Source organism: Ischnura elegans, chromosome 1, assembly GCF_921293095.1.
Source record: "Ischnura elegans chromosome 1, ioIscEleg1.1, whole genome shotgun sequence".
Taxonomy (NCBI): domain Eukaryota; kingdom Metazoa; phylum Arthropoda; class Insecta; order Odonata; family Coenagrionidae; genus Ischnura; species Ischnura elegans.
The window spans coordinates 79,077,465-79,104,827 of record NC_060246.1 but is presented as its reverse complement, the minus strand read 5'-3'; the positions used below and the strand labels follow the sequence as shown (position 1 = coordinate 79,104,827).

At 37.0% G+C, this 27,363-nt stretch overlaps 3 protein-coding genes across 7 annotated transcripts; 1 reads left to right on the top strand and 2 right to left on the bottom strand.

Moving 5' to 3' along the window:
• Window positions 1–629: 629 nt before the first annotated feature.
• LOC124163996 (guanylate kinase) lies at window positions 630–16,275 on the bottom strand. Of its 3 annotated transcripts, none has more exons than XM_046541145.1 (4): window positions 16,187–16,275; window positions 15,320–15,736; window positions 13,809–14,038; window positions 630–2,580 (listed from the first exon to the last, which is right to left on the bottom strand). In XM_046541145.1, the coding sequence occupies exons 2-4, from the start codon at window positions 15,616–15,618 to the stop codon at window positions 2,456–2,458; spliced, it is 654 nt and encodes a 217-aa protein (XP_046397101.1). In that variant the 5' UTR covers window positions 15,619–15,736; window positions 16,187–16,275; the 3' UTR covers window positions 630–2,455. The 3 variants fall into 3 exon arrangements, 2 of the variants coding, with proteins under 2 accessions (XP_046397101.1, XP_046397109.1); XM_046541153.1 differs by lacking the exon at window positions 16,187–16,275 and adding an exon at window positions 15,862–15,976; XR_006865928.1 differs by lacking the exon at window positions 16,187–16,275 and adding an exon at window positions 2,969–3,281 and having other exon boundaries at window positions 2,418–2,580; window positions 15,320–15,976.
• On the bottom strand, window positions 16,074–21,380 carry LOC124164027 (vacuolar protein-sorting-associated protein 25). Of its 2 annotated transcripts, none has more exons than XM_046541185.1 (5): window positions 21,211–21,380; window positions 20,589–20,734; window positions 20,414–20,501; window positions 16,866–17,011; window positions 16,074–16,570 (listed from the first exon to the last, which is right to left on the bottom strand). In XM_046541185.1, exons 1-5 carry the CDS (start codon window positions 21,258–21,260, stop codon window positions 16,458–16,460), a joined length of 543 nt encoding a protein of 180 aa, XP_046397141.1. In that variant the 5' UTR covers window positions 21,261–21,380; the 3' UTR covers window positions 16,074–16,457. The 2 variants fall into 2 exon arrangements, with proteins under 2 accessions (XP_046397141.1, XP_046397151.1); XM_046541195.1 differs by having other exon boundaries at window positions 16,866–16,996; window positions 21,211–21,379.
• A 680-nt stretch (window positions 21,381–22,060) lies between these two features.
• On the top strand, window positions 22,061–27,363 carry LOC124164012 (NEDD8-conjugating enzyme UBE2F-like). 2 transcript variants are annotated; one of them, XM_046541172.1, is made up of 5 exons: window positions 22,061–22,236; window positions 22,336–22,424; window positions 23,028–23,189; window positions 23,610–23,771; window positions 26,397–27,363. In XM_046541172.1, exons 2-5 carry the CDS (start codon window positions 22,344–22,346, stop codon window positions 26,511–26,513), a joined length of 522 nt encoding a protein of 173 aa, XP_046397128.1. In that variant the 5' UTR covers window positions 22,061–22,236; window positions 22,336–22,343; the 3' UTR covers window positions 26,514–27,363. The 2 variants fall into 2 exon arrangements, with proteins under 2 accessions (XP_046397128.1, XP_046397121.1); XM_046541165.1 differs by having other exon boundaries at window positions 22,062–22,236; window positions 22,336–22,457.

Below are 27,363 nucleotides of genomic sequence, written 5' to 3'. Positions count from 1 at the left end.
ACATTTCCTTTGCATCCTTCCCCACAGAGCCTTATACATACACCCTTTACCTACCCCTGTGCATCAGGAGATTCATCGATGTTAACAAGACTGACGGAAATCAATCTAAAATCTCTCACCATGGAAACAGAATCTCTCAAATTCAAGTATATACATAGACCCTCAACTACAGTGTACTAAGGTTGTTTCGTTGAAAAGTTAGCTGTTTGTGTATCTATGTACCATAAATAAAGGTTACATTGGCCCAATCATCAACGCATTAAGTTCATTTAATCTTAAGTTTTCAATAGTTTTCAGAGGTTAAAATAGGATTCACTTAAAAACTTGGCAATATGATTTTCAGAAAGAACTTAGTTTAGAATTGCCAGTAACTCAGAGTCGGGGATTCACACCCTTCCCGCATTAATGAATGTACAGTCACTTTCAAAAGTTGGTCCCCATGGGCACCACAAGCGACTGCATTTTCCTCTGAGACTTGTAAGTGCTAGTTTGATTTATACACACCATTCACTTATGTCTCATTGTGGCATTATTACCATCCCTACATTGCCTTTTGGAGTACCTTTTCTGACCACGCATTAAAAAAATACAATAAATTGAAGGGAAAAAGTAATTTGAGACAAGCAGAATTTCTAATTTAACCCATATTTTATTAAGAAAAACATTCAAAGAGATTTGTTGGGTGTTAATGACAGGATTAAAAACCAAAAGAAAAAACATATCAAAATGATAGGTAGCATAGCCACTTTCTTGGTAAATCATGTCTTCAATTTGAAAAATAACTTAAGGCCAACCGACAAATGCATGAATGAAATACTTATAAATATCAATTAAAACAAAAACCTATTACCATGCTCATGTTTTAAATCTTGACCTAAAATGGGCAACACACAATTTCATAAAAGTATAACACAATTCACCCAAAAATTGATCATAGAAATATTCACAAAATGAATTAAATCAAACTCTTTTTAGGAAATCATATCTTTTAAAACAAAATAAAAAGTTTGAATCTCAAGTTGATATCACATTAAGCACAAGTTTTCCTGAAACATAATTACCATAAGGTAACTTACATTGGGAGTAGCTCTATTCAATAGTGCAAATATTGCACACTTATTGCCTCAAAAATGCCTAATATGTAATGGTGGCTACTATTTAGATACAGAAATACTGATATGTCTATTTACAGCATATGATTCAACAAAAATATTCACAAAGCCACCACTATCAAATAAGTAATAAAAACGACCAGAAATGATAGATTTTTACAGTATTACATAAGGACAAGGCCCACCCAAAGAATTTTCTGAACACCTAACAGAGAAAAACTAAATTTCTACACAAGAGCCCTGCTACTAACAGTGAATTAAGAAACTGTTTAACATTGCAGTTGACAAATATCAGGATCAGTGGTGTACCCATACAATCCTTAAAACCAACATTAATTAAATGCAAAACCTACATTCTTTATTTTCTTAATCATACACCACTTAATTTTTAGTAAAAATGCAAGAATTTTTATCATGGAATAATGAAACAACATTACCAGAATAAAAATGCAAATTTCTATGTAGGGAACAACTATATCCAATCAAAATCCTAAGATAGAAGTAGAACCCTGAAATCTAAACATCCTTCAAAAACTAATTTTTCCAGAATTAATAAAGGGATGTCAGTTATTTCATGATTATTAAAAATATATAAATTTCAAAAACTTTCCAAACTTGGAAGTACCAAGGTTTCTTTTCACATTAAATATACAATGCATGGTGAAGAGATTATCCCTGAAACTGTACAATTTGTGACAACTGAATATAACTTGTTGTCTACAAATATATAAACACTACCAGTGATTGTCATTTTTTAATTTAAACGCACATACATCATACAGCCAGAAATCTTCAGATTTTAAAAATTTATTCGGCTACTATATCGGAAACCAAAGAAACTGAGGCATTACACTGAATGGCATAAGTCTACACTAAGAAAATACATATAGAGAGAAAATGAAAATTAACTAATAGCCCAGAATTTTTTAGCGATTATTCTCTTTGATGTTCAAATTGAAGGGTTCTACCTTTTTTGCACTGATGTCACAAATTAGTCCTGTTAATACAAAGATTCAAATTTAACACACCAATACAAGTAGTGATACACTATTCAAGTATCCTGTGAGAATCTTCAGCATAGAATAAAAACAAGCATGAAAACATTTCTCCAAGATATCACAAGCAGCCCATATTACTTCTAGTCCCTATAGAATCTCAGAAAAATAAATATCTATGACGTAGCAATACTACTTTTGATCTGGAAATTTCAAGTCGCTGTTGTCTATGCACAACAAAATGTCTCCTAAATTACAATAGGAATGTCATTGTTTCATACCCAGCTAATTTAAATCTGCAACATTATGCAAAAGAAAAAATAATTTAGGTGAAGTTCAACACTTAATCTAACTGCTCTGAGACATTTGATCCAATTTTCTTATTTCAGGCAAGATAAACAGCTTCAATTCTTCATAAGCTTTTTCAATCAAGTCATTGACCAAGACTAAGTCAAAGTTGCCTGGGCTTTCACCTGTAATAAATATAAGAAATGAAGAAACTGTAATACAAACATAATAAGATAATTCCACAAGTATATACAATAGTTGTTACTATTATGGCAGGTAATCTACTGCTTAGGTTTATATGGAACATTTCCTATTCAACTCAGCCTATCCCTCTTCCAATACTGAATTTCCTTGATATAACAGATACAGTTCAAAATTTATTCAAACGATTGAAAGAATTGAGATAAACAATGAGGAGTAGGGTATTGCACATAAAATTGAGCAACCTAAATTAATTATTCAATCTATTGAGGAAGTTTTTTCATAGTAGATGCAATACAAGAAAAATCACTGACTTGATCCATGCTAAGAAAAAACACTTAATGAGCAAATGAGTAAAATATACACACATACGATTAATTGCATGGTCAGCTGGCCTTCATCAGTTGCCCTGGCAGTTTGACATTCCTTGATCGACAGTACCAACCCTTTCATTAGCCTGCCTACCATTTTCAGACAGCAGGCATGAGAACCACAGAGCAAGGTAAGGGTACAAAAGGTCACCCATCCAGCCCAAGTTTGGACCAACATGGATTAACTTCTGTGATCTAAAGGGAACTGGAGTGTGAATATGGCTATGCCATTGCTCTCATTCCACACAAACTCTGACTGGAGGTTATTCTTGACCTCTAAGATTTTGACGAAAATCTGTACGTACACTTGCCACCTAAAACAATAAATACCACTTTAAGCCTTTTGCAGAAATGGAAGAAAAATTAATAGTTCAGTCATTTTCAAATTGGTGAAAAATTTATTTTAGCAGCATTGCTAGTCAACTACAAGTTAGTTGAGATCAGTTCGCACCTTCACCGCACCACCAAGATTTGCGGTAGAATGATTTGCTTTTTTTCTTCCTCTTCTGTCATTCCGCTCCCATGAGAATTCAGCCCATGCTATTAATTAAAGTAGCATTCTATACAGGACATTAAGTTGTTTAACAAGTAAACCAATATTAAAATAAAACATGAGCATAAAATTACGTATTCACAAACTATGAGGGAGGTTTTTTTTTTTCTAACTCAAATCGCTCATCAAAAACACCATACAAGTGACAGGCGGTTACTGCACAGGTAGGGCAATGGAGAACTTGCAAGGATTTTGTACAGGCAATTTAACTCATGCATCGTATAGAACAACAAAAATCTTTAAAATGTACACTTCTCTTTAACCTGAGTGACGCATATTAACTGAAAAATAGCGCCCTGAAAATAATGAAATCGTTTTACGGCATTAATGACGCGTGACGTCATATATGCCGTTCCGTGGCATGGTAACCAGGCATAACAAAGTGTTTATCAGTTCGAGACGCTGGAAAGTGGATTTACCTTGAGATATACATCTCCTGCGCTGAAGTACAAGTTTAAAGAAGTACGCTATCTGTTTTTATTTTACACTTAAGAGAATTATCGGCATGGAAGCTGGATATATTCGTGCGGAGTCCGGAAATCTGCCCGAAGTCAATTCTCCCATAATGATGGAGTACTTAATGAGCTGTGACAAGTAAACATCAGCTGAAATACGAAATTTAAAGGCTTTGCGGTAAGTATTTTATGTTATTTACAAGATAAATGAATATATAAATTGTTTTCATGTGAATTCTGTTGCAGTAGGTCGTCATTATTAGCAAAGTTGTGATAATACATGTGACCTTTTCGCAATGTTTACATTATGAATCTCTATTTCAGACCTATGAGAAAAGAATACATTGAGAGGGCGACTTGACGTGTGCCATTACAAAGATCTAATAATTTATGCCGGGTGAAGTGTTTTTCTGAAACGTAAAGTTACGGCCAAAAATTATAATGCCACCATGGTGTTCGACGAAGCGTCGAAGACGATTTTGAGCATTGTCTGTCACGATTGCACAGCGTCGTCGGGTAATTATAATGCATCGGCGTAATTATTCATTAGTACTACTTATTAACTAATTCATGCATATCTTTATTAGTAGCTGTGACCACAGTTAATGGCTTTATAAGTACCTTTATGTTATGATGTTTATTTGTAATGGTTTCAAGTAACTCTTAAATTTATTGTAATTTCATCAAAGTTTAGACGTATACCGACGTTTTTATAGACGAAATATGCAAGTAGAATCGATGGTAATATGTAAAATAATAATTTGTAAAAAATAAAATGTGAATTATTTTTCTGGAAGATGACTAATGATGCAATGTTTACCACTTCATGTTTTAAGGGGGATGCAAGCATGCCTTCCTTGGCTTTCCTAGTGTGGCTCCACAACAAGAGCTTAGAGCCTTCCCCACCTGAAGTTTAGTGCTATTGGCGCAAACCACCTTTGTCTGGTGTGAGAAACCAACTCCTTATGGCCACTGATCTAGGAAATGTGAAGCCTATGGACCCAATTCTTGATATTGGTGATTTCAAGGACCGGGTATAGATGGACTGCAGGGAAAATAACGATCAATGTGTTCTGTTGGCTTACAACTCTCCCTCTCACTCCCTTGAGCAGTTGGACTTATTTTATTTGGGCGTTTTATTTAAAACTCAAAATTTGACCCATAAGCTCTATGAGGATTCAGCTGACAGGTTTTCGGAGTTACTACCGCGTAGGTTCATCTCTGCAGACGACAGTTTCACCGGCATTACAGCAGGCTTCTTCAGGTCAATGAAGTGGAAATCCGTGGTATCGCCTGTCTCTTAAACACCCCGTTGGAGGCCTGTGCAAGAAGCCTGCTGCAATGCCGGCGAAATTGTCGTCTGCAGAGATGAATCTACGGGGCAGTAACTCCGAAAACCTGTCTGCTGAATCCTCACCACACCGCAAAAGCCTACACAAGGAGCTCTATGAGGACTTTATTCAATTTGCTAAGTCAAAAATGACCCTGCCCCTTTGTTTACAAGCATCATCATTGACTGTTGGGCAGGCATCATGTTACCTGTGGCATAAGTTGAGGTATGCACGATTGGGTGCCTCAATGATTTATACAGAGGCTAACTGTAAGATGGATGGTGGTGGTGCCCTGGCAGAGCAGCTGTTGGGTGCTCGACCCTTTAAAATCACAGGGCCAATGAAGAGGGGGAAAGACCTGGAAGGTGATGTAATTAAGTCATTAAGACGAGAGTTGGGTGTTAGTTTTGAAAATACAAGGCTTTTATTGAAAGCTGAACTCCCTGAATTTGTGGCATCGCCTTATTAGTTCTGAATATGTGGTAAAGGTGAAGTGTCCCACATCTGAAACATGCAAGAATTATAATAGCAAATGTGGGAAAGTGGGCGGTAGATGCCATGCACAACTGCAACTCTAAATGTTGTTTTATGGGAAGGAAATAGGAATATTGTGCGTTGCTGACCCTGAGTACGAAGTCATTTCCAAAATTGAAATTAAAATTGTCAATTATTATACAAATTTAGCGAAGACACTGGTTGACTGAGCCAGAGAACTCTGGAGAAAAAATATATTCCCACTGTTAATTAAAGCCCTTTGATTTCAATAAAATGTTTCAATGGATTTTACTTTACAATTTCTTTTAAAACCTTAATCCATTTAAATTTCACCAGAAGTCAACTGTCTATGTTAACAACCTATCTCTGTATTCCATAATTGGAATGGTTGGATTATGGATGGCAAAATGTAAGTGATGTGAATATGAAAATATGAGTTACCTGAGAAAATATGAGGTGCTTCTAAACTTATGGTAAAATACTGATTTCAGAGATTTGTAGAATGTTTTTAATGCTTTTATTTACAAGTATTGCTATAATAATAGACAAGCTCTCACTGACTCATTAAATTGCAATAACTAATCACACTTCTTAATTATCTTATTTTATAAATTTATCAATCCTGCAGCTATTTTATTGACATAAATTTTACGCAATTTTTCTGACAACTTGCCATTTAAGTTACATTTAATTACCATATAAGGCTCCGCTGCCCTCCCCAAAACTCCGCCCGTGCACCTTTTCCCCGTTAGTGCCGCCCAGAGTCCCGGAGGAAGCGGCCGGAACGGCGGCCCCCGCTGCAGTACTACCTCGGAGTACTCGGAACGGCATATATGACGTCAGACCCATGGAAACAACCACGCCCCCTTTCGAACGCCGTTTTTCGCGCCATTGGATTTTCGACAACTTTGAGAATTTTTATCTCGGGAACGAAGCGTTACCTAGCCCTCGGGTTTTTTGCGTTGTGCAAGATTCAACGTCCTCTATCTCCTCTATTTTTTTAAAAAAATGTGCAAGTTCTCCATTGCACGTCCCCTGTACCATAACCTAAAGTCATTTCTGACGTAAGTGATTAGTTTAAGGTTAGTAGCAATCTCATTGACTACACTGCCTCAATTGATTCTACCGCCAAGAGTGCACTGCAGAGAGAGAGCCAGAAAACTCGCCGAATTTCTTCAGCATTGACATGCCTTGACCTTAATGCCGATAAGAGATTTTTTTAAATGCACTGTGGCTAGAGAGTGAAAAATTACGTCCATTCCCATTCAAAACAAAAGAAGAGACATGCTGACTTCTGGAAAAGTTCTGATCCATGACAACGCTCGTCATCTCAGCACTGATGCAGCCCAACTGCTCCTTGAGCAATTTCATTTGGAAATTTTCGATCACCCGGCGTACAACGCCGACAGTGCCGTGTGACTTCCATTATTACGCTAAAATGAAGAAGTAGTTAGGAGGGAAGTGTTTTCATATGAGCAATGAGCTTCAGGATGACGGCAAAAATCATTGGAAGTCATTCGCAGCAACAACGTATGAAAAAGTATAGTAAAACTTGTCCACAGGCATGACCAATTCCTCATTCCCCAAGGCAAATATGTCAAAATGATACCACAAGTGCTCAAAATTTATTAATGGAATAATTTTTAATAAATCACTTCGTCTTCTGTTCATGAACCATCGGAGGTTGAAAAAAAATGGCCCTCATAATTACAGATGGTGTTCCCGTGGCAGATTGTCTAGTACTCCCTCAACCTCGAAGAGCAAAAGTGAAATTGAGCAACAATGACTGACAATGAGCATGGGCAACATTGCCTACAAAAATACCTGCATCTTTAACAACTTGTATCCAAGAACCATCCACTATGCATGATGGCATAATAGCGCATTAATTGCCTTCATTAGAGCTTTACTGCGATTGTTTCAGAGTGTCACAAATAGCATGATTTAGCAGTATACTCATAGAACTGCAGCCTTCTATGCCTCCCATGCAACTTCATGCAATGCAACTGTCTGGAATGTAACTCCTGCTGCTGCACAGCGATATGACCCATCATAAGAGGCATGTCCAGAACATGGAAGTATTGTTGAATTCTCGCCCAGCAAGAATTTTTTTTGATTGCCAGTGACAATGAGTGATAGTGAGGGTAATCTCTGAGCACAACGGGCACCAGCAACCTTCAATAGGGCCGAAACTTGCCTTGCCCTTTCTATGAAATATGTCAATAAGAAATCCTGTTGTGGGAGATGCGCTCTGTCATAAGGTTCCTTGTCCCGGAAGAAAAAATGCTGACTGAAATGTTAGCACAGATCAGAACTGTTTATAGCAACATTGTAATGAAGCGAATGAAAGCATTTAAGTAGTGTCACAAGTTAAATGATGGAAGATCAAATATTCATGATGAGCAAAGGAGTGGAAGACCTTCAACATTAACAAAAAAATTCTTGGTGCAAATAATCGAGGAAAACACTTCGTGCAGACCACCAACTCACAGTGGATGAAATTTCTGCAATGTTACCACAAAACTACAGATCTCTCTTAAACGAGATGATTACAGAAATGCTGGGATTCTGAAAATTGTGCGCAAGATGGATCCCAAAACAACTGATAGAACAGCACAAATTGAATCGGGTCACCAGCAATTGCAAGTTACTGAGCAATTTTAATTGGAAGGAGAGGATTTTCTGAGCTCCATTGTGACTGGTGATGAAACATGGGGGTCTCATTACACCTCTGAGACAAAAACACAGTTCTCACTAAGGCAGCAAACTGGTTCTCCATCTCCCAAAAAATTCAGAACCTTAATTTCAGGCAAAATAATCATGACTCAGTATTTTGGGACAGAAAAGGGATCATTTCGATCGACTTTTTGTATTTTAGGGAGACAATTACAAAATGCACCACGATTCTGTGAGACCTCAGGAGAGCAATAAAAAAAACGGAGGGGAATGTTGACTAAGTGAGTGGGTTAGTTGCACAACTATGCCTGTACACATATGGTCAACTCCACAAAGGTGCAGATTAGCTTTAGAGATTTTTTCAGATATTACCGACCTCTTGTTACACTGATGAAGAGGTCTGTAGTTGAATGAAGGAGATGGTGGGAGAGGGAATGAAAACACTTGTGCCACGACTTAAAACCTGCATACGATGGGAAGGCGACTATTTGGAATTAAATAAGGAACATATATATGTACCTACAATATAAAGCAATTTTTTTCTGAAATGGAAAAGTTCAGTACTCTTACTTTCTTAACATCCCTTGCAACAATCCATGAAAACACCAGATCCTAGATCACATTGCTACACATAATGCAACTCGCAGCACAGATTTTTCGGAAACTAGCACCATTAGCTATTTTACGACATTTCATTAGCCAAAATAATTATTTTAAACAAGCAATTTAATGCAAACACACATTACTACTCTGTAAAATAGCACTATTACAAAATAAAATTGGTAATTAAAGATGAATATGTAGGGCTTCAGACTCCACCTTCGGGAATAACAAGTGCCCAATAGTGTGTGGGACTTTCCAGGATTTAAGAGCACTAATTAAACCAAGATTCCACTGCATATAGAAGAATATTATGTGTTAGGCTAAAATGATTCAATCCGAAAATAGCAAGAAATCAAGACATAAATAAACTATATTGCAAGCAATTATGAAGAGCATGGGAAGGGAGACTATAATGCAGAAGACTATCAGGCAGATCAAAATATAATAGGAAGACCAAGTACAGTAAGCTAAGATACCTGAATATGAAGTGTTGTTTCATAGCAACTACTTAATCGGTTGTAATGAAATATACTGGAAATGAATGTACATAAATCCATTTCCACATTTTCTAAATGTCATCAGCCACTCATCCTAACACTAAATTTTTTAAATCCACCTTTGTATGAAAAAGGTATGGTTCTTGATGCTTGGAAAAAGGTAGCTCCACTTTAACCACTATTTTTGCAAGAATTTCTCAAGTATTGGTATGTCAGTCAATGAATAAATACTCTATAATCTCTATTATCTCCGGCTCAACTTTGTGGAAGTTCATTCTAACAAATGAAAGGAAAGCTATGCATTTATCCACCATTTTATTCTCGCGGTAAAACTAGTTTTGATGCAGCGGCGTCATCATCAGGTACAAGGGTTACAAGCATAAAATATGTCGTTATACATGAAAAATGATGCGATTTCAGTGAGGGATGAAGAAGGTAGGTGTAAGGGGTGGCTGGGAAAATTTCAAGGAGGTGATGCGGCATTGTGAGCGGGTGGTGAAGAGTTGGAGAGGGGCAGGGTGTGGAAGACCATAGGCCAGGAGTTTTGGAGGGTTGTCGGTGACTAAGGTAATGACAGGGGTATCTGTAGGAGTAGGGGGAGGGGAAGGATTATGGGTTGCTAATTTTTCCATAAGGGTCAGAGAGGCTTTTATGAGGGGGGAAAGGTTTTCAAATAATATGTCATTAAGCAGAGGACGTTTCTTCATGAGTTTTCTAATCTCAAACTCCTCTTTCTAGTCCATTCTTCTACCTTTTTCTTCCCGGTGTAGAATTGTTGGGATGAAATAACTCCTGTGGTTCGCCTCCCACAAGGGTTTTGCAAAGTGGGACTGGGAGAGGTTGCAAGTCCGAAAACTCCTTTTGTGCTCCTCCACTCTCAGCCGGTATATGCAGTCCGTTTGTCCAACATATGCAGCAGAGCACTCTTTCATTCATACAGCTACATTCTAATAAATAAATGCCACTGTTGTCCAATGGGTCACTTCTCTCTTTTGTGTTATTAAATATTCTTTTTAGGTTGTTGTTATAAAAGGCAATCTTGAAAAGGTTTTTGGGAAACAGGTTGCTTACTTTCTATGACAAAAAACCGTAGTAAGATAATTTTCTCCACTTAAATTAATCATCCTTTGATTCCATTGGACTGAATAACTTATCTTGTGCTCTTAGGGAGCGTTTTTTTATGAGCATTTTGTCCACAAGTGTTCTGTTATACCCATTCATTGTTGCTATTGCTTTAATCGTATCCAATTCCTTATTAAAATTTTCTTTGGAGAGGGGGATATTCAGAAGTCTATTTAGCAAGAAGTGGAATGTTGATAGCTTTTGGGAAATGTGATGGCTGGAGTCGGAAGGGATTATATGATTCATGGCAGTGGTTTTTCTAAAAATAGCAAATTCAAAATAATTAGCAGATTTGGAAACAGTTACATCAAGGAAATTCAATTTACCATTTCTTTTTCACATGTGAATTTTATTCTGTCACACTGGTTGCTTAAACTTGTTAAAAAATGTCTTATTGTCTTTTCGTGCCCGTCCAAATTGTAAAAACGTCATCCACGTAGCGGAACCAGCAATAGATGTTTTTGGTGTTCACTGAACCGCTATTGAACAGCTTTTGTTCAAAATTGTCCATGAATGGGTCAGCTAGGAGAGGTAACATTGGTGACCCCATCGCTAATCCTTCCAATTGTCTATAGTACTCTCCATTGAATTTAAATAATTTTGCTTCACGCACTCTTTTATAAGGGACACCAAATCACTGATGACTGCTGTTTCAGTTTCCGTACTATAAAGAATTTTTTCCGCCTCTTCGTCTGCTTCCAAGGCCGAAACATTGGTGAAAAGGTTTTTCACATCAAAAGACACCAAAATTTATTTACCGGGGGGAGAAGTTTTCTTGAAGCGTTGATCACAAAACTTGTGTTTTCCAATCCAAACTTTAACTGAAAATTGGTAACCTCCCTAAAAGGAGAATTTAGAAAGGCTGCAAGTTTTCTGGAAGGAGCTTTCACAATGGAGACGACTGGCTGCACAGGAATATTAACTTTATGTATTTTGGGGAGGCTGAAAAACGGGGTGCTCTTGAATTAATCGTAGTCAATTTATAAATTTTGCTGGACTTGAAAAGCCGAGGGGTGGAGTTAAGGGATTTTTTCATAATATGTTGAAACTTTTTGGTTGATTCCATTGCAAGTTTTATGATTTGGTTATTCTTGGTGAAATCATAGCACTTATTAATGTAGTCTTCCTTATTCATGATCACCACCGCAGGAGTGGGTGGGGGAAAATGGAGTGAAAAATGCTGAAAGGATAGAGGAATATTTGTTACCCTCCCATTCCCCTATCCTTTCAGCGTTGGTAGATCCGGCTTCCCCCCTCCCAAACTGACCCCCACCCTTCCTCCCACCACCACCACTCCGTTTTCCCCACCCACTCCCCTCATCTTTGCCTTCCACCTCTCCACCTACTTATAATTTTGGAATTCCACTGAAAATGGATGATTATGCGATAAAAAAAATATCCTTCGTGCTGAAAATTACAATGAAAGCAGTTCTTCTCTAACTTGCGCACTATTAGTAAAATTCCAATTTGAAAATTGTCTTTGAATCTTGTGCTCCAAACGACCCATCGCCATGTTGGCTGATCGTGACGTCAGAGTCCAGTAAACAATACGTTTACGTGATGCCAGTAGAGAGTAGACTATTTGTCTCAGTTTTAGAAAAACCTATGTATCTCTCAGTAAAATTTATTTTTTATACGTCAATTGCACCATCAGTCATATGAAATATTTATCCTGAATAATTGACAGGTTTAAAGAATGTATGCATACTGGAAGATGCAGCACAGTCTTGACAAATAGCGCTTATAACTTTTTCATCACCCTTATCTACGGCGATTTCCACATTATTAGAAATTTACTAAATTAATCTACCTTCAGAATGTTCCCAGAATGCGTCTTGTCGAAGTCGGAGTCAACCATTGTGCAATACACGCACCGTAAAGCTAATCAACTATTCACAACTGTTTCCACATACCCTTTAAATCATGAATCAGTATCATCGTAGATGTTTGCTATCATCGTTACTGTTTTGTTATTGCCATGGAGCGAGTCTGCTTACTCGCATTCTGACGTCACAGGGCGTTCTTGTATCGAGAAAGAATTTATTAATTTTTGCAAACTTTGAAGCTCTCCAGCAACAAGAGAATTGAGAATTATGAAGTCACATTTCGCATGTGTTCATAAATTTAACTTACTTATCTAGACATGTAAAAAAATTACCTTTTTAATTTTATGAGAGCACCCCATTTTGGAATTTAAGGAGTTGCAGTATATGAATTAGTAACCTGATGATGATGCTAGGATATTGAAACCGGGGTCGTGTTCTAGTTTTTATTTATGCGGTTTAGTAAAAGTTTCCTCACCTAATAAAGTTTGGAAGCTAATAGGCAAGTCTAGATGTAACTTCCACATCTGGAGAGAAATCCTGCAAGAAGGTCTGAGTCAGACCATCTGACTCATAACCAGCATTGACTTGGCAGTGAGGTAATAGTTTTTTTTCCTACACAAAGCTTGTAGCCCTTGATACAGCTCTCCAATTAAAAAAATATTTGAACTTATACAAGTCAATTCAAAACAAAAAGGATACATTTTTGTGGTTTTAACTCCAAATTTCATAAGCTGTGCATATATGCCGTGCAACAGTTTTTTTACATTTCCTATAATCCTTTAAATAACAATAACAGCTGAGTTTTAAAAATAATTGTCATCACTCATAAAATTATCATTAAGTTCTAATCTGGGATATGGAATACGAATCTGTTAATTTATTGCATGGACCCTCATATCAATCCATGGAGAAGTTATTGAAAGTGGAGCTACTGTTTTCTGAGCGTCTGAGACCACACTTATTTTCATGAAAAGATGGAATTTAAAAAACTGTTAACGTAAGACCGGCTGAGTTGCTGATGATATTGAAGAAACATAGAAATAAATTTCCTTTCGTTTCCAGTTTATTTGATTAGAACCAATGGAGTTGATACTGAGGTACATCACTTTAAACTCTGATATCTAATTTTTTGCCAGAACAGTAGAATTTAACCTGACACACTAAATATTATAGGCCTGAAACACCGCTCTTGGAAAATATGCCAAAAAATAGCCATTATACAAATTAATTGAAAGTCATGGAATCGATCAATTCAACCACACTTATAAGTTGTCATTACATACCATAAGCAAGCTCTGAACGAGCAGTTTCCAAGCGACGAGACAGGCTTTCTTCTGATTCAGTGGCACGGAGACGAAGCCTTTCTTCTAAAATCTCCATGGATGGTGGTTTAATGAAAACCAAAAGTGGTGGAGGATCCAGATTTTGTAGGCGAACTTGTTGCACTCCTTGAACATCTATGTCCAGAACACAAATCTTGCCTTTGGAGCATACAGCACGTACAGCAGATTTGCTACAAATGGGAACCATAAATGAAATAACTCAATCCAAAGGCTATTAGTACATTAATGATACAAGGCCAAATACTGAAGTGATATATATCCATAGCAAGGTCATTCTCAGCCATGAAACTATAGAAACCGTAGTGAGTATATTAAAGCCCATTGGCTCCTTAAAAGTAATCTGTATGCTAGAAGAGGCCATATCTGGGTAATTTCATATCAATTCAACAAAGAGAAGTGTCATTTTCAACCCGACCATGTCACATTTCTTTCAAATTTGGTGTATTCAATAATCCTAGTAAAAGATGGAAAAATACCAATTTACAGAGGTAAATGACGATTTTGACAAAAGTTACAGCTACGCAAATGTTGGAAATTTGTCAAAATTTATAATAATAAATACATTTAATAATTAACACATCATTACATTGACACATACTACATCGCAATTTTTACTACTTTCCCCCTTTAACCAGTTTACAATCAGTGATACTTCTTCAATAGTCTTGATTCACACCTATTTAATTTCCCCGCCCAAATTTCCATCCATGGACTATTTGCTGAGACATAGTACGAGACCATAGTCTCACAGCATTCAAGAATCACACTGGGCCAGTTGTAAGAGCATAATTTTAAATGTGCATTTGCACATGTACGGTGCAGACTTTTGATAGTCTGCCAACTAAATTCTCACGTCCAACCCTCAAAAACACTTGAATGCAACAGACAGCAAGGAAATAAGTCATCGTTTACTCAGCTTTCTTTGACACACAAAATGCATGATTAAGCTAATGTTCATGAGCATTTTACTGAAATTATTTTGCCATCTGCCTTTATATAAATATATATTGCCAAAACTTGCCTTTGCACATTCCCATTGGCTATCAATCTAATTCCATTAAACATGCAAGTACTAGTAACAAGGTTGAATGTACTATTGAAAGAAGAATTATGCTTAACCTCATATCCTCGCAATTCGGACGTGCAACATATTAAGGTATACTAGCACAAAATTTACAATACATACACAATGTTCATATCTATGTAGAGAAAAAATCAATAGGTCTGGTAGCCTCGTATAGTTTTAGCTTTTACCAAGCATAAGAGAGAATGGAAGGAACTGTCAAGGTATCACAAAAATATTTCATACAATATACCATACTCATCCAGGCGGGCAATGACTACACACATGCTATGATAAAGGCATCATCCTTAGTCAGCCTTATCCATGTTCAAGAATTTCTCCAAATACTTTGGAAAGTGCGAGATGCTTTTCAATTTGATGAACATACCTTGTTCCATACATATTTCCCGAAAAAACTGCAGACTCCAAAAATTCTCCGCGGGAAATTGCTGCTTTCATATCCTCCGGATCGCTGACAAAATGGTAATCTCGGCCATCGACTTCACCTTCCCTGGGTTTTCTTGTCGTATGAGAAACAGAGAATCCAAAAGCCGAATCAAACTCTGCCAGAAGGCGCTTGAGTAATGTAGATTTTCCTGATCCTGATGGACCGCATAGAATAAGTGGTCGAGGGCCTTTACCGGGATCAAATTGGGATGTCTCTGACGCGTCTCCTATAGTCGTCATGATCCTTAAATTTCTTAACTGATGAAAAGAGACTCCAAATGATTTCTGACACAGAAAAACCAGAGGAACCGTGGTGAAGAATACAACCGAACGTGTTTCTCTGGAGAACGGGTGAACTCTGTTGAAAGTCAAAAAGACAGCGGTTCGAGTAATTCCGATTATCGACAAATGGTCACGAAATAAAATATTTCTCAGTTATTGGATGTATTGCGTGATGTTTCCGATCACGTTCTGTCGTAATACCAAAAATGGATTTCCCTGAATAGCTCTATTCGACAGATGGATACATTAGCTAATTCCCCCGTGTGGTCAAAAAACGTGACGCAAGCTCACTCAATTAAATTAACACGACTACTTAGGTAAAGATAAGCATATTCTTTGTGTTCTCATCAAATCTTACAACATCGTGTGAATCGTTGCATAGGATAGGAAAATGGTTAAGGAGATAAATATACTTTAAAAATAAATTCACATTTTAATGACATCCATTCATTATCGACTAGTGGGCAAAATCGGCAAAATTACATAGCGAAAAGCGCAACAACATTATTGATACTCGAGTACTCACATGTGTTTCACAATTTTCTCATGTCCAGAGAACAGTGCTAACAATGTCACAAGGCTAGAAAGCCCTTTTCATGCCGGTGATTCGACTTGAGTCATTTCATAATGAGTAAATTCTCAAATTCACTCAACATTCCAAAGCTACCCAGCACGAAGCGGAAGGGCGCCAACACGAACAAAACAAGCACACACCGCAAATGTTTGCCTACGGTCTGCTACGGTCTTTGCAGTTGGGGTACAAGATCGTTGAAATGCAATTTCTTCGAGCGATAAAGCTACAAGAATTTCACACCTTCGTTGTCATCGAACATGATGATTTCTGCTTTCTTCTGCATTTCCAGTGTCCTCAAAGCCTTCATTAGAATACCCATGTCCAAACCGTAGAACTCTAAAAAGGAACATAACACACAATTCAAGTTTGTCACAAAACCAGTACTTGTGCTAACAGTGAGAGAGGAAAACCATCAACGACTGGAGATTAAGTGCCATATGCGATTAGAAAATAGTAATTAGTGAATAATAAATAGTAGCAAAAGATAGTGAATAATAATTAGTAATTAGGGAATGTCTGAGCACCAAGCATTTTATAAATACTTATAAAATGTATGGTGCACAGACATTCACTCCATACTTTAAAATTGGGCGCTAAGCAGAAGAATTAACGTCACTTAACAATGTAATACCTTCATTCACTGTATTGTCTCCTGACACTAGTTCGTAGAGCGTGCACACTGTGTTGATCATTCCGTTTCCCTGAGCCCAATCGTAAATCATGGATGCCCATTCATCTAGTGTATGCCAATAAATAAACCACCTGTAATGCAATTGACTAGATAAAAATATTATTTGAAGTAAAACAATATATTTATGAGGACTTCCATGTTAGTATTTAATAGTACAAAGCCTATACAGAGAAATAATAGGCACCAGGGTATAATGCACTGGCCCCCAGCTACCTTAACCATTCAGCAACACCAAAATTCCAAGGCAGGAAAATTAAAAGCCATTATTGACACATACTATAACATTTCACAGGGGACCAGGATGGGTGAGATCAGCAAGTTCGTTATCATAAAAAAACATGCAGAGATTTAACAGCAGCATCCCACAGAGAAGAAAAGATGATGCAAAAGAGGAAGGAAGTAATTAATGACCAATCATAAAATGTCCAGGCAAAGATGATGGTAGGTAAGTTAGAAAATATCAAAAGGGAGATGTAGGAAGAGAAAATGGATGCGTGGGGACTGTGTGAAATGAGATGGAACGATACTGGGAACAACTGGAGTGAATGGTAAGAGGTGAAATATAGAGGTATGGAGGGAAATCAAAGAGGGGTAGCCTTAGTGTCACACAGGAAGCTAAGTAAGAAAGAGAGTACAACAAATAGAGCAGGTACCCGATAGGTCTCATACAGTCGAAATTGCTGCAAAACCTACAAACCTTGTGGTGGTTCAAGTGTCCAAGCCCACTATCAACCATAGGGAGGAGGGATTACATGGGGTATACGAACAGATATACCCAGAAAATACATAATTGGAGAAATCTAGGGTGATGGGGGACTCGAATGCCCATCTAGGAAAGGGAGGTGTGGAAACAAAATAGTAGAATTTGCATTAGGAATGGGAACAACTGGAGAGGGAAACCAGCACTATTTTGAAGGAGGAACAAGTTAACACCACAAGCACATGGTTCAATAATCATTGCAGATGGATGTATACTTGGGAAAGTCCAAGGGATACTTAGGAGGTTCGATGGATCACATCAAAGCAAGGCAGAGGTTTAAGAAGGAAAGGAAGAACAGGCAAAATGCTGAATAGTTCCTGACTTTACAACAGATTAATTGATACTCTTAATTAATTAAATTTAATATTAATTCCGACTGTGCCCAAAGTGCAAGTTCCTCTATGCCACACCACGTTGTATCGGCCAACTCCATAGGCACCAAAAAATTAGAAATCTTAGATAAGCTTGTATTTTTCGAATGTTTTTCTGAAGAGGACTTATCATATGGCCAATTTACCATCAGTAATGATTGGGTCACTATGATTCCTCCGGAATCAAGCATATTATACAATATTGCGTGGATACTAAAGGATCTCCTAGTGATGGAAGAACCACAATTGATGCTCTTGGGCACAGTGCACCAGGAGAACTTAAGCGTAGTGTATATCCATTTAAATGCCGTTGCTTATCCGTGGAACTTAGTAAAGTTTTTTTTATAACCGCATGGACTGAGGTTCATAATTTTGTAATAACATTTCCTTTACTGTAGTTTTGATTAGCCTTTTTGTCAGGACCAATGACTTACTTTATAAAAACGAGAAATTTGTAATAACATTTTTCGTTTTAATGAGAGTCCATTGTATCTATGAGACTGGCCAGTCCTGCAAGCTCAGAATGTTTCTAGCAGCATCACAGAGGTAGGTGGAACCTGAGACACCAGGGATCTTGGATGGGAAGACAGAGAGAGAGTTGGGCAAGGCCATATTTTCTCAAAAGACTTTGTCACAGAATAGAAATAGAAGACTGTCCCAAAAACCCTCTTAAACTTGGCAAAACACAGGTAACTTACTCATGAAGTGTACACCACACTGGTTTGAAAGTGACTGAATTTCTAAGAGTCTTGGTTTTGCCAATCACATTTTGGTTAGTTTTCAGGAAGTCGTGAGCCCTCCACTCTCACCCCCCAAAAAACTTAGGCCTGCCTTCCAGTCACAAAGATATTTGAAATAACTTCTAGCCACATAATAAGGTGCTACAACAAACATTGCAGTAGTACCCCAACCTATACACCCCACATTTCCCCCGACCTGAATTACCAAAAAGATTTTCCTGATGAAAGGTTTCCCTAACATATATTTTCCCCATGGCAAACATAACATTCATGAGACTAAGAGCTAGTCAGACTTCAGAGAGAAGCAAAATTAGTCATCAAAGATGATAGCAAAATAAATATTAAGACGGACAATAAAAAAATGAAATAAAATCACTATATTTGATGAATTTTAAAAGCTATTTTGCATTATTCGAATGACGTATCTTAAAACATTATTTAAAACAATGGTGAATTTTATGACAAACTCAAAATTTGAAAAACTTCATTCTGGGAGACAGTTGATGTTGGACTATTGCTTTATCTACTAAGGTTGCTTTCCAATCGCTTATCTGCGCTGATCTGTTTTAAACTGTTTAGCTCAGAGCGTGTTCCAATCGCAGGTGTGACGTCATCTGCGCTAAACAGATGGGAACACATCCTGCACCATTGCTCGTCTGCACTAGTGTGTTTCAATCTGTTGCAATGTGAGCTAATCTGCGCAAGGTGATTGGAAAGCACCCTAAATATGAACATGTCAACTTAGACACACCAGAATAAATACCAGCAAAGCATGAGATGAGCACATATTGACAATGTACCTACAAGCATGGGCATTAGACCATCTGATTTATTGGGAACATATGACTTCTCCAGGCCAATTTTTCATTTCCTTGACTTCCTATTCAAAAAATGTTTTGCAAGAGTATATAGCTACTCTATAACATATAAGACTTCATTGGATTGAAAAACAGATTGTTGAAACATAAGAAGATTATGTATTTCCAGTTTCCAATCATTGCGCACATGACTATGGTTCAATGAAGACCTTCAATCATTTCCTTTCGTTTTAATTTTGGCTCTGAACATTTTTATTACAAATTCACTATGAATGCAGTCATGCAAATATGAACTTGCAGTCCTCTGGTATGAAAAGTTGATGACCCCATGTATGTATAGAGTGATCATCCTCCTACTCAGTATGCTTGCAAATACTCTCCCGCACATCAGAAATTTTACCCCACACTTTCATAAAATAAAAAAATTGAAAGAATACTTCAAAACACCAAATTTTCATGCAAAAAAGGAATAATTCTAAAAATGGCCTAGCTTGGTGTAAGCTTCTTCCATTTTCTTCATAATTGGCAGTTCTAGGAGATTGTCAAGAGGGCATACTCTACCTAGAAGTCAATAGGGTAGGGTATAAGCCCGATAGGATATGGAGAGCCCAGAAAAATATGGACATCGCATCAGCATACTATTGTCATAATACCACATTAATCATACCATCAAAAATGAGAAACTTATGGAGGCCATTTCATTTAGTGTATGAGACCCAATGAAGCGCTTTATCTCCCAAAACTCTCCTTCCCCTGCCATTGACTTGTGGTGTGCTACACATTTTATAGGGAATCATACCTGTTTTTTGACTTATCACAAGGCTCGGCGTGACCAGATTTGTGCAAGTGCTCCAAAATTTTCAAAATACCATCTTGAGGTAATTTTCCTGAATGCAACATTAAGGAATACACAAATAGCGGCATTAATCACAACGCATAACTAACGATATTAGCCTTACACTAGACAAGGATACTGTTGATTTTAGAGTTGTTGAACAAGGGTGAATTCTGTGCTTCTCTAATATCAAGAATGTAGCTTTTATTGTTTTTAAAGAAACACAAGATCAAACTTTGCCACGCTGATATTTGTTTATTCTGAGTTTCCAGGTGAGGCTGAATCCTGAAATATAAATTAAAGGTAGGTGGAACAACGGGTAAGAACAATTCAAAACAAACATAACGCGTGTTTACACTGTTTGAACTCCACATCCTTTGGATGGACGAACACGTCCACATCAGCTCACATCAAGACTCCCCGAGATTCTTGTCCATTCCACATTCATGTACTTAATGATACATCAAAAACATATAGGTACAACCCAAAGAACTACAGCTGAGTCTGAGTTTCAGCATTAAGTCACACATTAATTACATTAAATTAAAATTACCGGTTTCTCAAGAGCATATAAGCTTCATGCATTATTTTGTAGAGTAAGCTACGTCATAAATCTAGTCCTAGAAGCGGATATTATAGCTGCATTCGATTCTACAATCAATAATAATTGCTTCGAAAGGAGTATTTCTTAAAAATTACACGTTTTAATGAAGCCTATCTCAAACATTTATGAAATGACACCTGTAATTAGCAGTACTTACGTAAAAAACGGAGGGAAGTCATACTGCCAAGGCCATTCAGTTTCTGCCATTTCAATCAAATTACTGAGTTTTCTCCCTAAAAGAATTCTTTCAAAATCTTATGTTATGACAGGAAGCCACAGCAAGTTCAGAGAACACCCCAGAACACCCCACACCCAATCACCCAATTCATGCTGCCTTCGAAAACATTGTAACTCCCGACTAGTTTTCCGTGAACGCGTTTTATTCGACATCTACACTTCATTATTTGAACTAAGAGGCATCATCACGCAGCATTTCAAATCTAAATAACTTCGCTAGACAAGTATAGGGTATGAATGTATGAATAATTTAAGGAATTTAATGGTTTTAATGATTTCTGACATCGGTAATTTACGGTTATTACGTTTAATACCCAATAGATACCACAGTGACAAAATGCCGATTTCTGTCAAACCATCAGTAATTATTTTCCTCGAAAAATATTAATAACCACAGCTTTTTGTGTTAATTTTAGAAAAAGGGTTTCAAACCATAGATGTGTAGAGGCTCAAACTATTTCGTATCAGTCATAACGCTGGTATAGCGGGTAAGGCAGTGTATCGATGAGAACTATCGCTAACACTGAATTGAAATTATTTGTGCGAATATTTAAGCGAAAAGAGATAAAAATTTTGGAAAAAGGTTTGGAGTCAGCAGCGGTTATTTGAAATGCATAACCATGCATATGACGTTGGCGTATTCATGCGGCTTGTAATGACAGCTCAATTTTTTTAAATTCCCACTTCGGACGACCCACGCTAACCACGTCCCACATCTAGTACATTACTCCACCGTTAGAGGAAATAAAGCGTCATGCCGGCCCATAGTGAATCCATCTTCGCTTGATTCTGTTTGTAACAATTGAATAACAGGTCATCCAATATGTGCGTTTCCCGAGGATGAAGAGTTGTTGAGTAATTTTTCTTCGAACCATAATTATAATGCCGAAATTACAGTAAAGCGGCATGTGTAATGTTTTTTTTGTTATCGTCGGCTGAAGAAGAGGTACTATTTTCCTCGAGCGTTTTTTAAAGTTTCACTCACGAATAGAATATTTCATGTCCACCCCTTATCCTTCATTTAAAATTTTTGTTTACGCTCTAGGATTAAAGATGATTACTCTCACGAGAAAGCTGAAGAAAGATAATAATGAGCAGCGTAGTTCTTCTAGTCTACCAGAGCCTGGGAAAAGGGTATCTATTCGTGATAAGCTCTTAATCAGAGAGGTACATAAGTCTTGATTACTAAACAAAATACAATTTCATTCGTGGCATATGAAATGTGACTGTGGAATTTTAAGCTCAGTAAGTTGTGTAGGCCATTGGCATTAAGGACTTGTAGATTTGGCAATGGGAACGCTTCCCCTTGGTGATAATATGTACGGGTTTTGTTGGATTTTCCTTGGTATGATTCTGAATCCTAGACTTGCATATTGTTTTCTAATATAAGTCGTGGTTTGTCTCTTCGGTGGCTTGAATTTATACAAAAAAGTGGAAGTCAAGAAATGGAAAATGCATATTTGTGATAGTGATGCTTATACAATTAATCTGCTATTTTTGCCACTGAATTCAATTACTTTCTTAACTAATTGTCAAAGGTTGCACAGATCAGCGTGCATGACATTTTTCCTTGCCCAAATATTGTAAGCTGGTGTATTCTGTGCTCAACAGAATTTGTGTATTTATTCTTTCCTGGTATGGATTGGGATTTTTGGCTTTTCTGTGCCAACTATTTGTCATACTGTAACATTTTATTTTAGGCTCTAATTTATTGTCCTCTTTCAATCATGGCAACAGGTACAAGAAATGGAAAGCACTCTACCTCCTACTTGCCAGACCAGTTTTTTAGACCCTAATACTTTATATGACTTCTACTTGTTTGTGACCCCTGATGAAGGCCATTGGCATGGAGGACGTTACTTGTTTCACATATACGTCACTGAGGAGTATAACATGGCTGTATGTATGCTGGTCTTTATTGGTCAATAGAAAACTTGAAAATATGTATTGCTCCGTTACCCCCTTTGTAGTTTGATACTCATTGAATGACTTTCAAATTCTCCGTGAATTCCTCTTAATGGTTTTTCTTTGGATTTTAACTGTAAATGAAGGTATAGTGTGTATTTTATTGAGGATTAATGACATTGAGAGAATTTTTGGCCTTCAACTTCATACTCAAGGGTTGGCTCTCCATCTGAGCCTTGTGTAAGAGCAAAGTGTTTGTGTGAGCGTGAAATATCTCATATAAGTGGTCTATTATATATGCTTAGCAAGTTTTATATCTTGGTTACTTCTATATGGTGGATTATTTATTTTGAAGTACACTTAATTTGCATCCACAAGATTTTGATGCTTGATTAATTCTTCTTTTTCTTACAGCCACCTCAGGTGCGATGTATGACTAAATTGTGGCACCCTAATATCAGTGAAGATGGTGATGTATGTTTGAGTCTTCTTCGAGCCTCCTCTGTTGATGGCATGGGATGGGCTCCTACTCGTACATTAAAGGATGTGGTGTGGGGTCTAAACTCCCTCTTTACTGTGAGTAAAGTTTCATTTGTTTTGATGAAGTTGAATCCCCCTGACCTAATTTATTGCCTTTTCATAATTCTCTGTGACATCTTGAGAGATCTGAGAAATATTTACTCCTTAAATCTTCAAAGGGAGATAGATTCATGGTTTTGGATGTGGAACGGTTAAAGCAGAAGTTGGCACTGTTTTCATGCCTTTGTGCTGTATGTTTGAGTTGGTATGGCCCTGTAGGGCTTAAATATGTATTCACACGTATGTATTTTCGTCTATAAATATTTAGTTTTGTTAATTAGGACATAATCCTTGTTCCAGATGTATTTATGATAAATGTGTTACCTTCTAATTTTTTCTTTGATGGTGGAGAAAATATCAAAGATTTTATTTAAACATGGCATGAAAATGCTGTTTTAGCCATCGAAACCAATTTGATACTCATTGAAGAGTATAAGAAACAAAAATAAAATGTAGACACAACAAGCATTATACTAGATTAGATTCAAGACATGCGAGAAAGTCTAGAGGAAAAACTGGTTTTAAAAAAATGGAAAAAGTCAAAGCCCACAGCGCAGTCATTCAAGTAGGTTATGCAGAAAAATCGGCTGCCTCAGAGAACTCTGCTTAAGGACACAGCATAGACATAGAAAACCCCACTAGACTCACTAGACAGAAACATTAGAAGATTAGAGTTTTCAGAGACTCCCTCGTTCGGAATATTAAAATCCACTCCCAGAATTAGATAATATGTACCTTGATTTGCAATGTATGAGAGATTATTAAGGCCTGTTTACAAGGTACATTAACTCATACGGGTTAATGTCTAAATGTATGAAAGCGAGAATGAACGCCAAAATGCACCGTGTAGCCACCCAACTTGTGCGAATGCATGCATAGAAAATAGAACCTGCTCTAATTTGGTTCATGCATTCGTACATGTTCCGGTCCACAAAAATCATTCACGCAAATGTACATTAACTCGTACGTGTTAATGTACCGTGTAAACAGGCCTTTAGCCCAGATGAAGTTTCCAGCAGAGGAGAATAAATGTTGGCTGTTCTTACAGTGGACGTGGGGAAACCCAAGAATAATTGTTTTACTTAGTGTGTGTGGTTATCGTACACATTCTATTCTTTGGAGGCCTCGTTTCAAATCCCATCTGCTCTCTCAATCTTCACAACAAGTCTCAAAAGCAAAATCTATTATTCCCTTATTAGTGTTTGGTATACTGGACTCCCTTTTTTTCTCTTAATACCTTTTTAACATTATGACTGCCTTTATGTCTACTACTGGAATATTTCATGTTCTTAGTGTGTTTTATTAATTTTACCTTTGTCAGCTTTTCACTGCTTGTATGTTTTCTTTGCAATAAACTTTTCAGTTATTTATTTATTTTGCACTAATTTTTAGGACATTTACTGTTTGGACGGTACAATTCATGGGAGAGCTTTCAATTTAGTTGAATTACAGACTTGAGATGGATCTGGCTCTTAAAAACTGGGTCGGAAGTCAACAAATCATCCATGGTGCCCAATCCGTGAAAACCTCTTCCTTTTGCTACATTTCCTGCTTCACTTCATCCCCTCTTTCCTATTCTTGATGCTCATTTTGTTTTTCCTCTTTGTAAGTTTCTCTTTTACCTTATTCAGCTTTGCATTCTCGAGAAATTCCATGTTCTTAAATATTATCTTACTGCAGTAAATGCTCCATATAAAACCTCCGTATAGGGAAACTTGACAAAACCCTTCATATTCTTTCATGCATCTGATTGCCCGTTGCTACAAGCTGTGCAGCTATGCTAGCGTGACCAAAGATAATAATTATTATTGTTATGTAATAATTATGTAATAGGTTGTGATCGTCCATTGTTATCTATGTATGTATTACCTTACGGCTCAATTAGATAAATAAGAAAATGTCAGTTAGTTGAACTCCATATGAGCCAACCAATCTTAATTCAGTATTGATCGTCATACCTATTATTATTGTATTCTACCGATTAAGGTAGGTTTTTCATGGAGTACTAAAGAAGTAATCTGGGAGCCTCCCTTTCTTTCCAGCCCTGCCTTCTTCAATTCTCTGTAAGGCCTACTCCCTTTCAACCTATCTAAAAATCCTTATTCTCTTCCTTCCCCTCCCTCTTTTTCCCAACATTCTACCCTCTAACACCATTTTCAACATCCCCTTCCCACTAAGCACTAACCCCATCCATACTTTGTCTCCTCTGTATCTCATCAAAAAGCCACCTCTCCTCACCCACCATGTCCAGCACTTCATCCCTCCTCCTCTCCATCCATTTCACCCTCTGCCTTATTTTCCATACCCACATCTCAAATGCCTCCAATCATCTCTCGTCCTCCTTCCTTAGTGTCCACATTTCTGCACCATAGAGAGCTACATTCCAGATCACACTCTTTTCTAAACATTTCTTGCTTTCCAAATTTTCCATTTCTCAGTTTATCATGAGTATTGAATCTGGCAGGGGACTAAAAGTGTGTTCCCAGGCATTGATGCATTCCTTATCTTACAGAGTTCATAATTTAAGGTATTAGGTTACATAATATGAAGATGTGACAATTGTTTGGTAAGACATTTTGTTGACTGATATTAGTTTTTTTTAACTTCACTTATACCTTTCAGGATCTTCTGAATTTTGATGACCCACTGAATATTGAAGCTGCTGAAATGTACCAGAGGGACAGAGATGCCTTTCGCAGTCGTGTTCGTGATTATGTTTCTCTTTATGCAAAGAGGTGATCAACAATCTGCAGCTGGATTTGAATTTCAAGAGGAGGATTTAGCCTGTCGATGGTGATTGTTCTAAAATAAACGATTTATGATAAAGGAACAATTAGAGGTTCAAAGGATTTATTTCACCAGATGAAAAGGACATTAGTTTATGTTGTCTTTGTTTTGAAGAAGCATTTACTCTGTGAAGTAAAAGTTGTGGGCTAGATACGATTTGGTCAGCACTGCCTTTTTCAGCTGGCCATAAAACTTAACGAGTAAGTCATTTCTATGCTATGCTATTATATGCTATGGCATCAGTTGAGCATTTTCTTATCATGCATAAAGGACTTAGATATCTACAAATGTTGTTGGGGTATTTGATTATTGAATCCTTGTACAAAGTGAGCTTTCCCCAATTCTTTTAAGTTATTATTTTAAATTATCATATGCATAAGCCTTTGTCTGTGTAATTTTCAAGGGTAATAGTGAAGTTTGTGAAAGTTTTTGGCAGAGTTCAATGTATGGTCAATGAAATTTAGCAATAATCGAGCAGCTACTTGGGTGTAAAATGTTTGTTTAATTTGAAAAGATCTTATTTTAATCATTACAGAATGAATTATCCAGTTGTTATTTCTAGATTGAATTTTGTTATATTTTATTATGTTCTATCCTGTATTATAAAGAAAGAAGTGATATGATTTACAAAAATACTGTGAAGTTCATGAGGAAATGATAGCATTTTCAGTGGATTTTTGTGGAGTTCAAAGAGGACTATTTGCCTGTAAGCCTTTCAAAAGTTAAGCATTTTTGTAAGTGGTAGTGATCTGTCATAATTTCATGTGATTTTTATGTAAATAAAAATTGTTAAAAGAAGAAA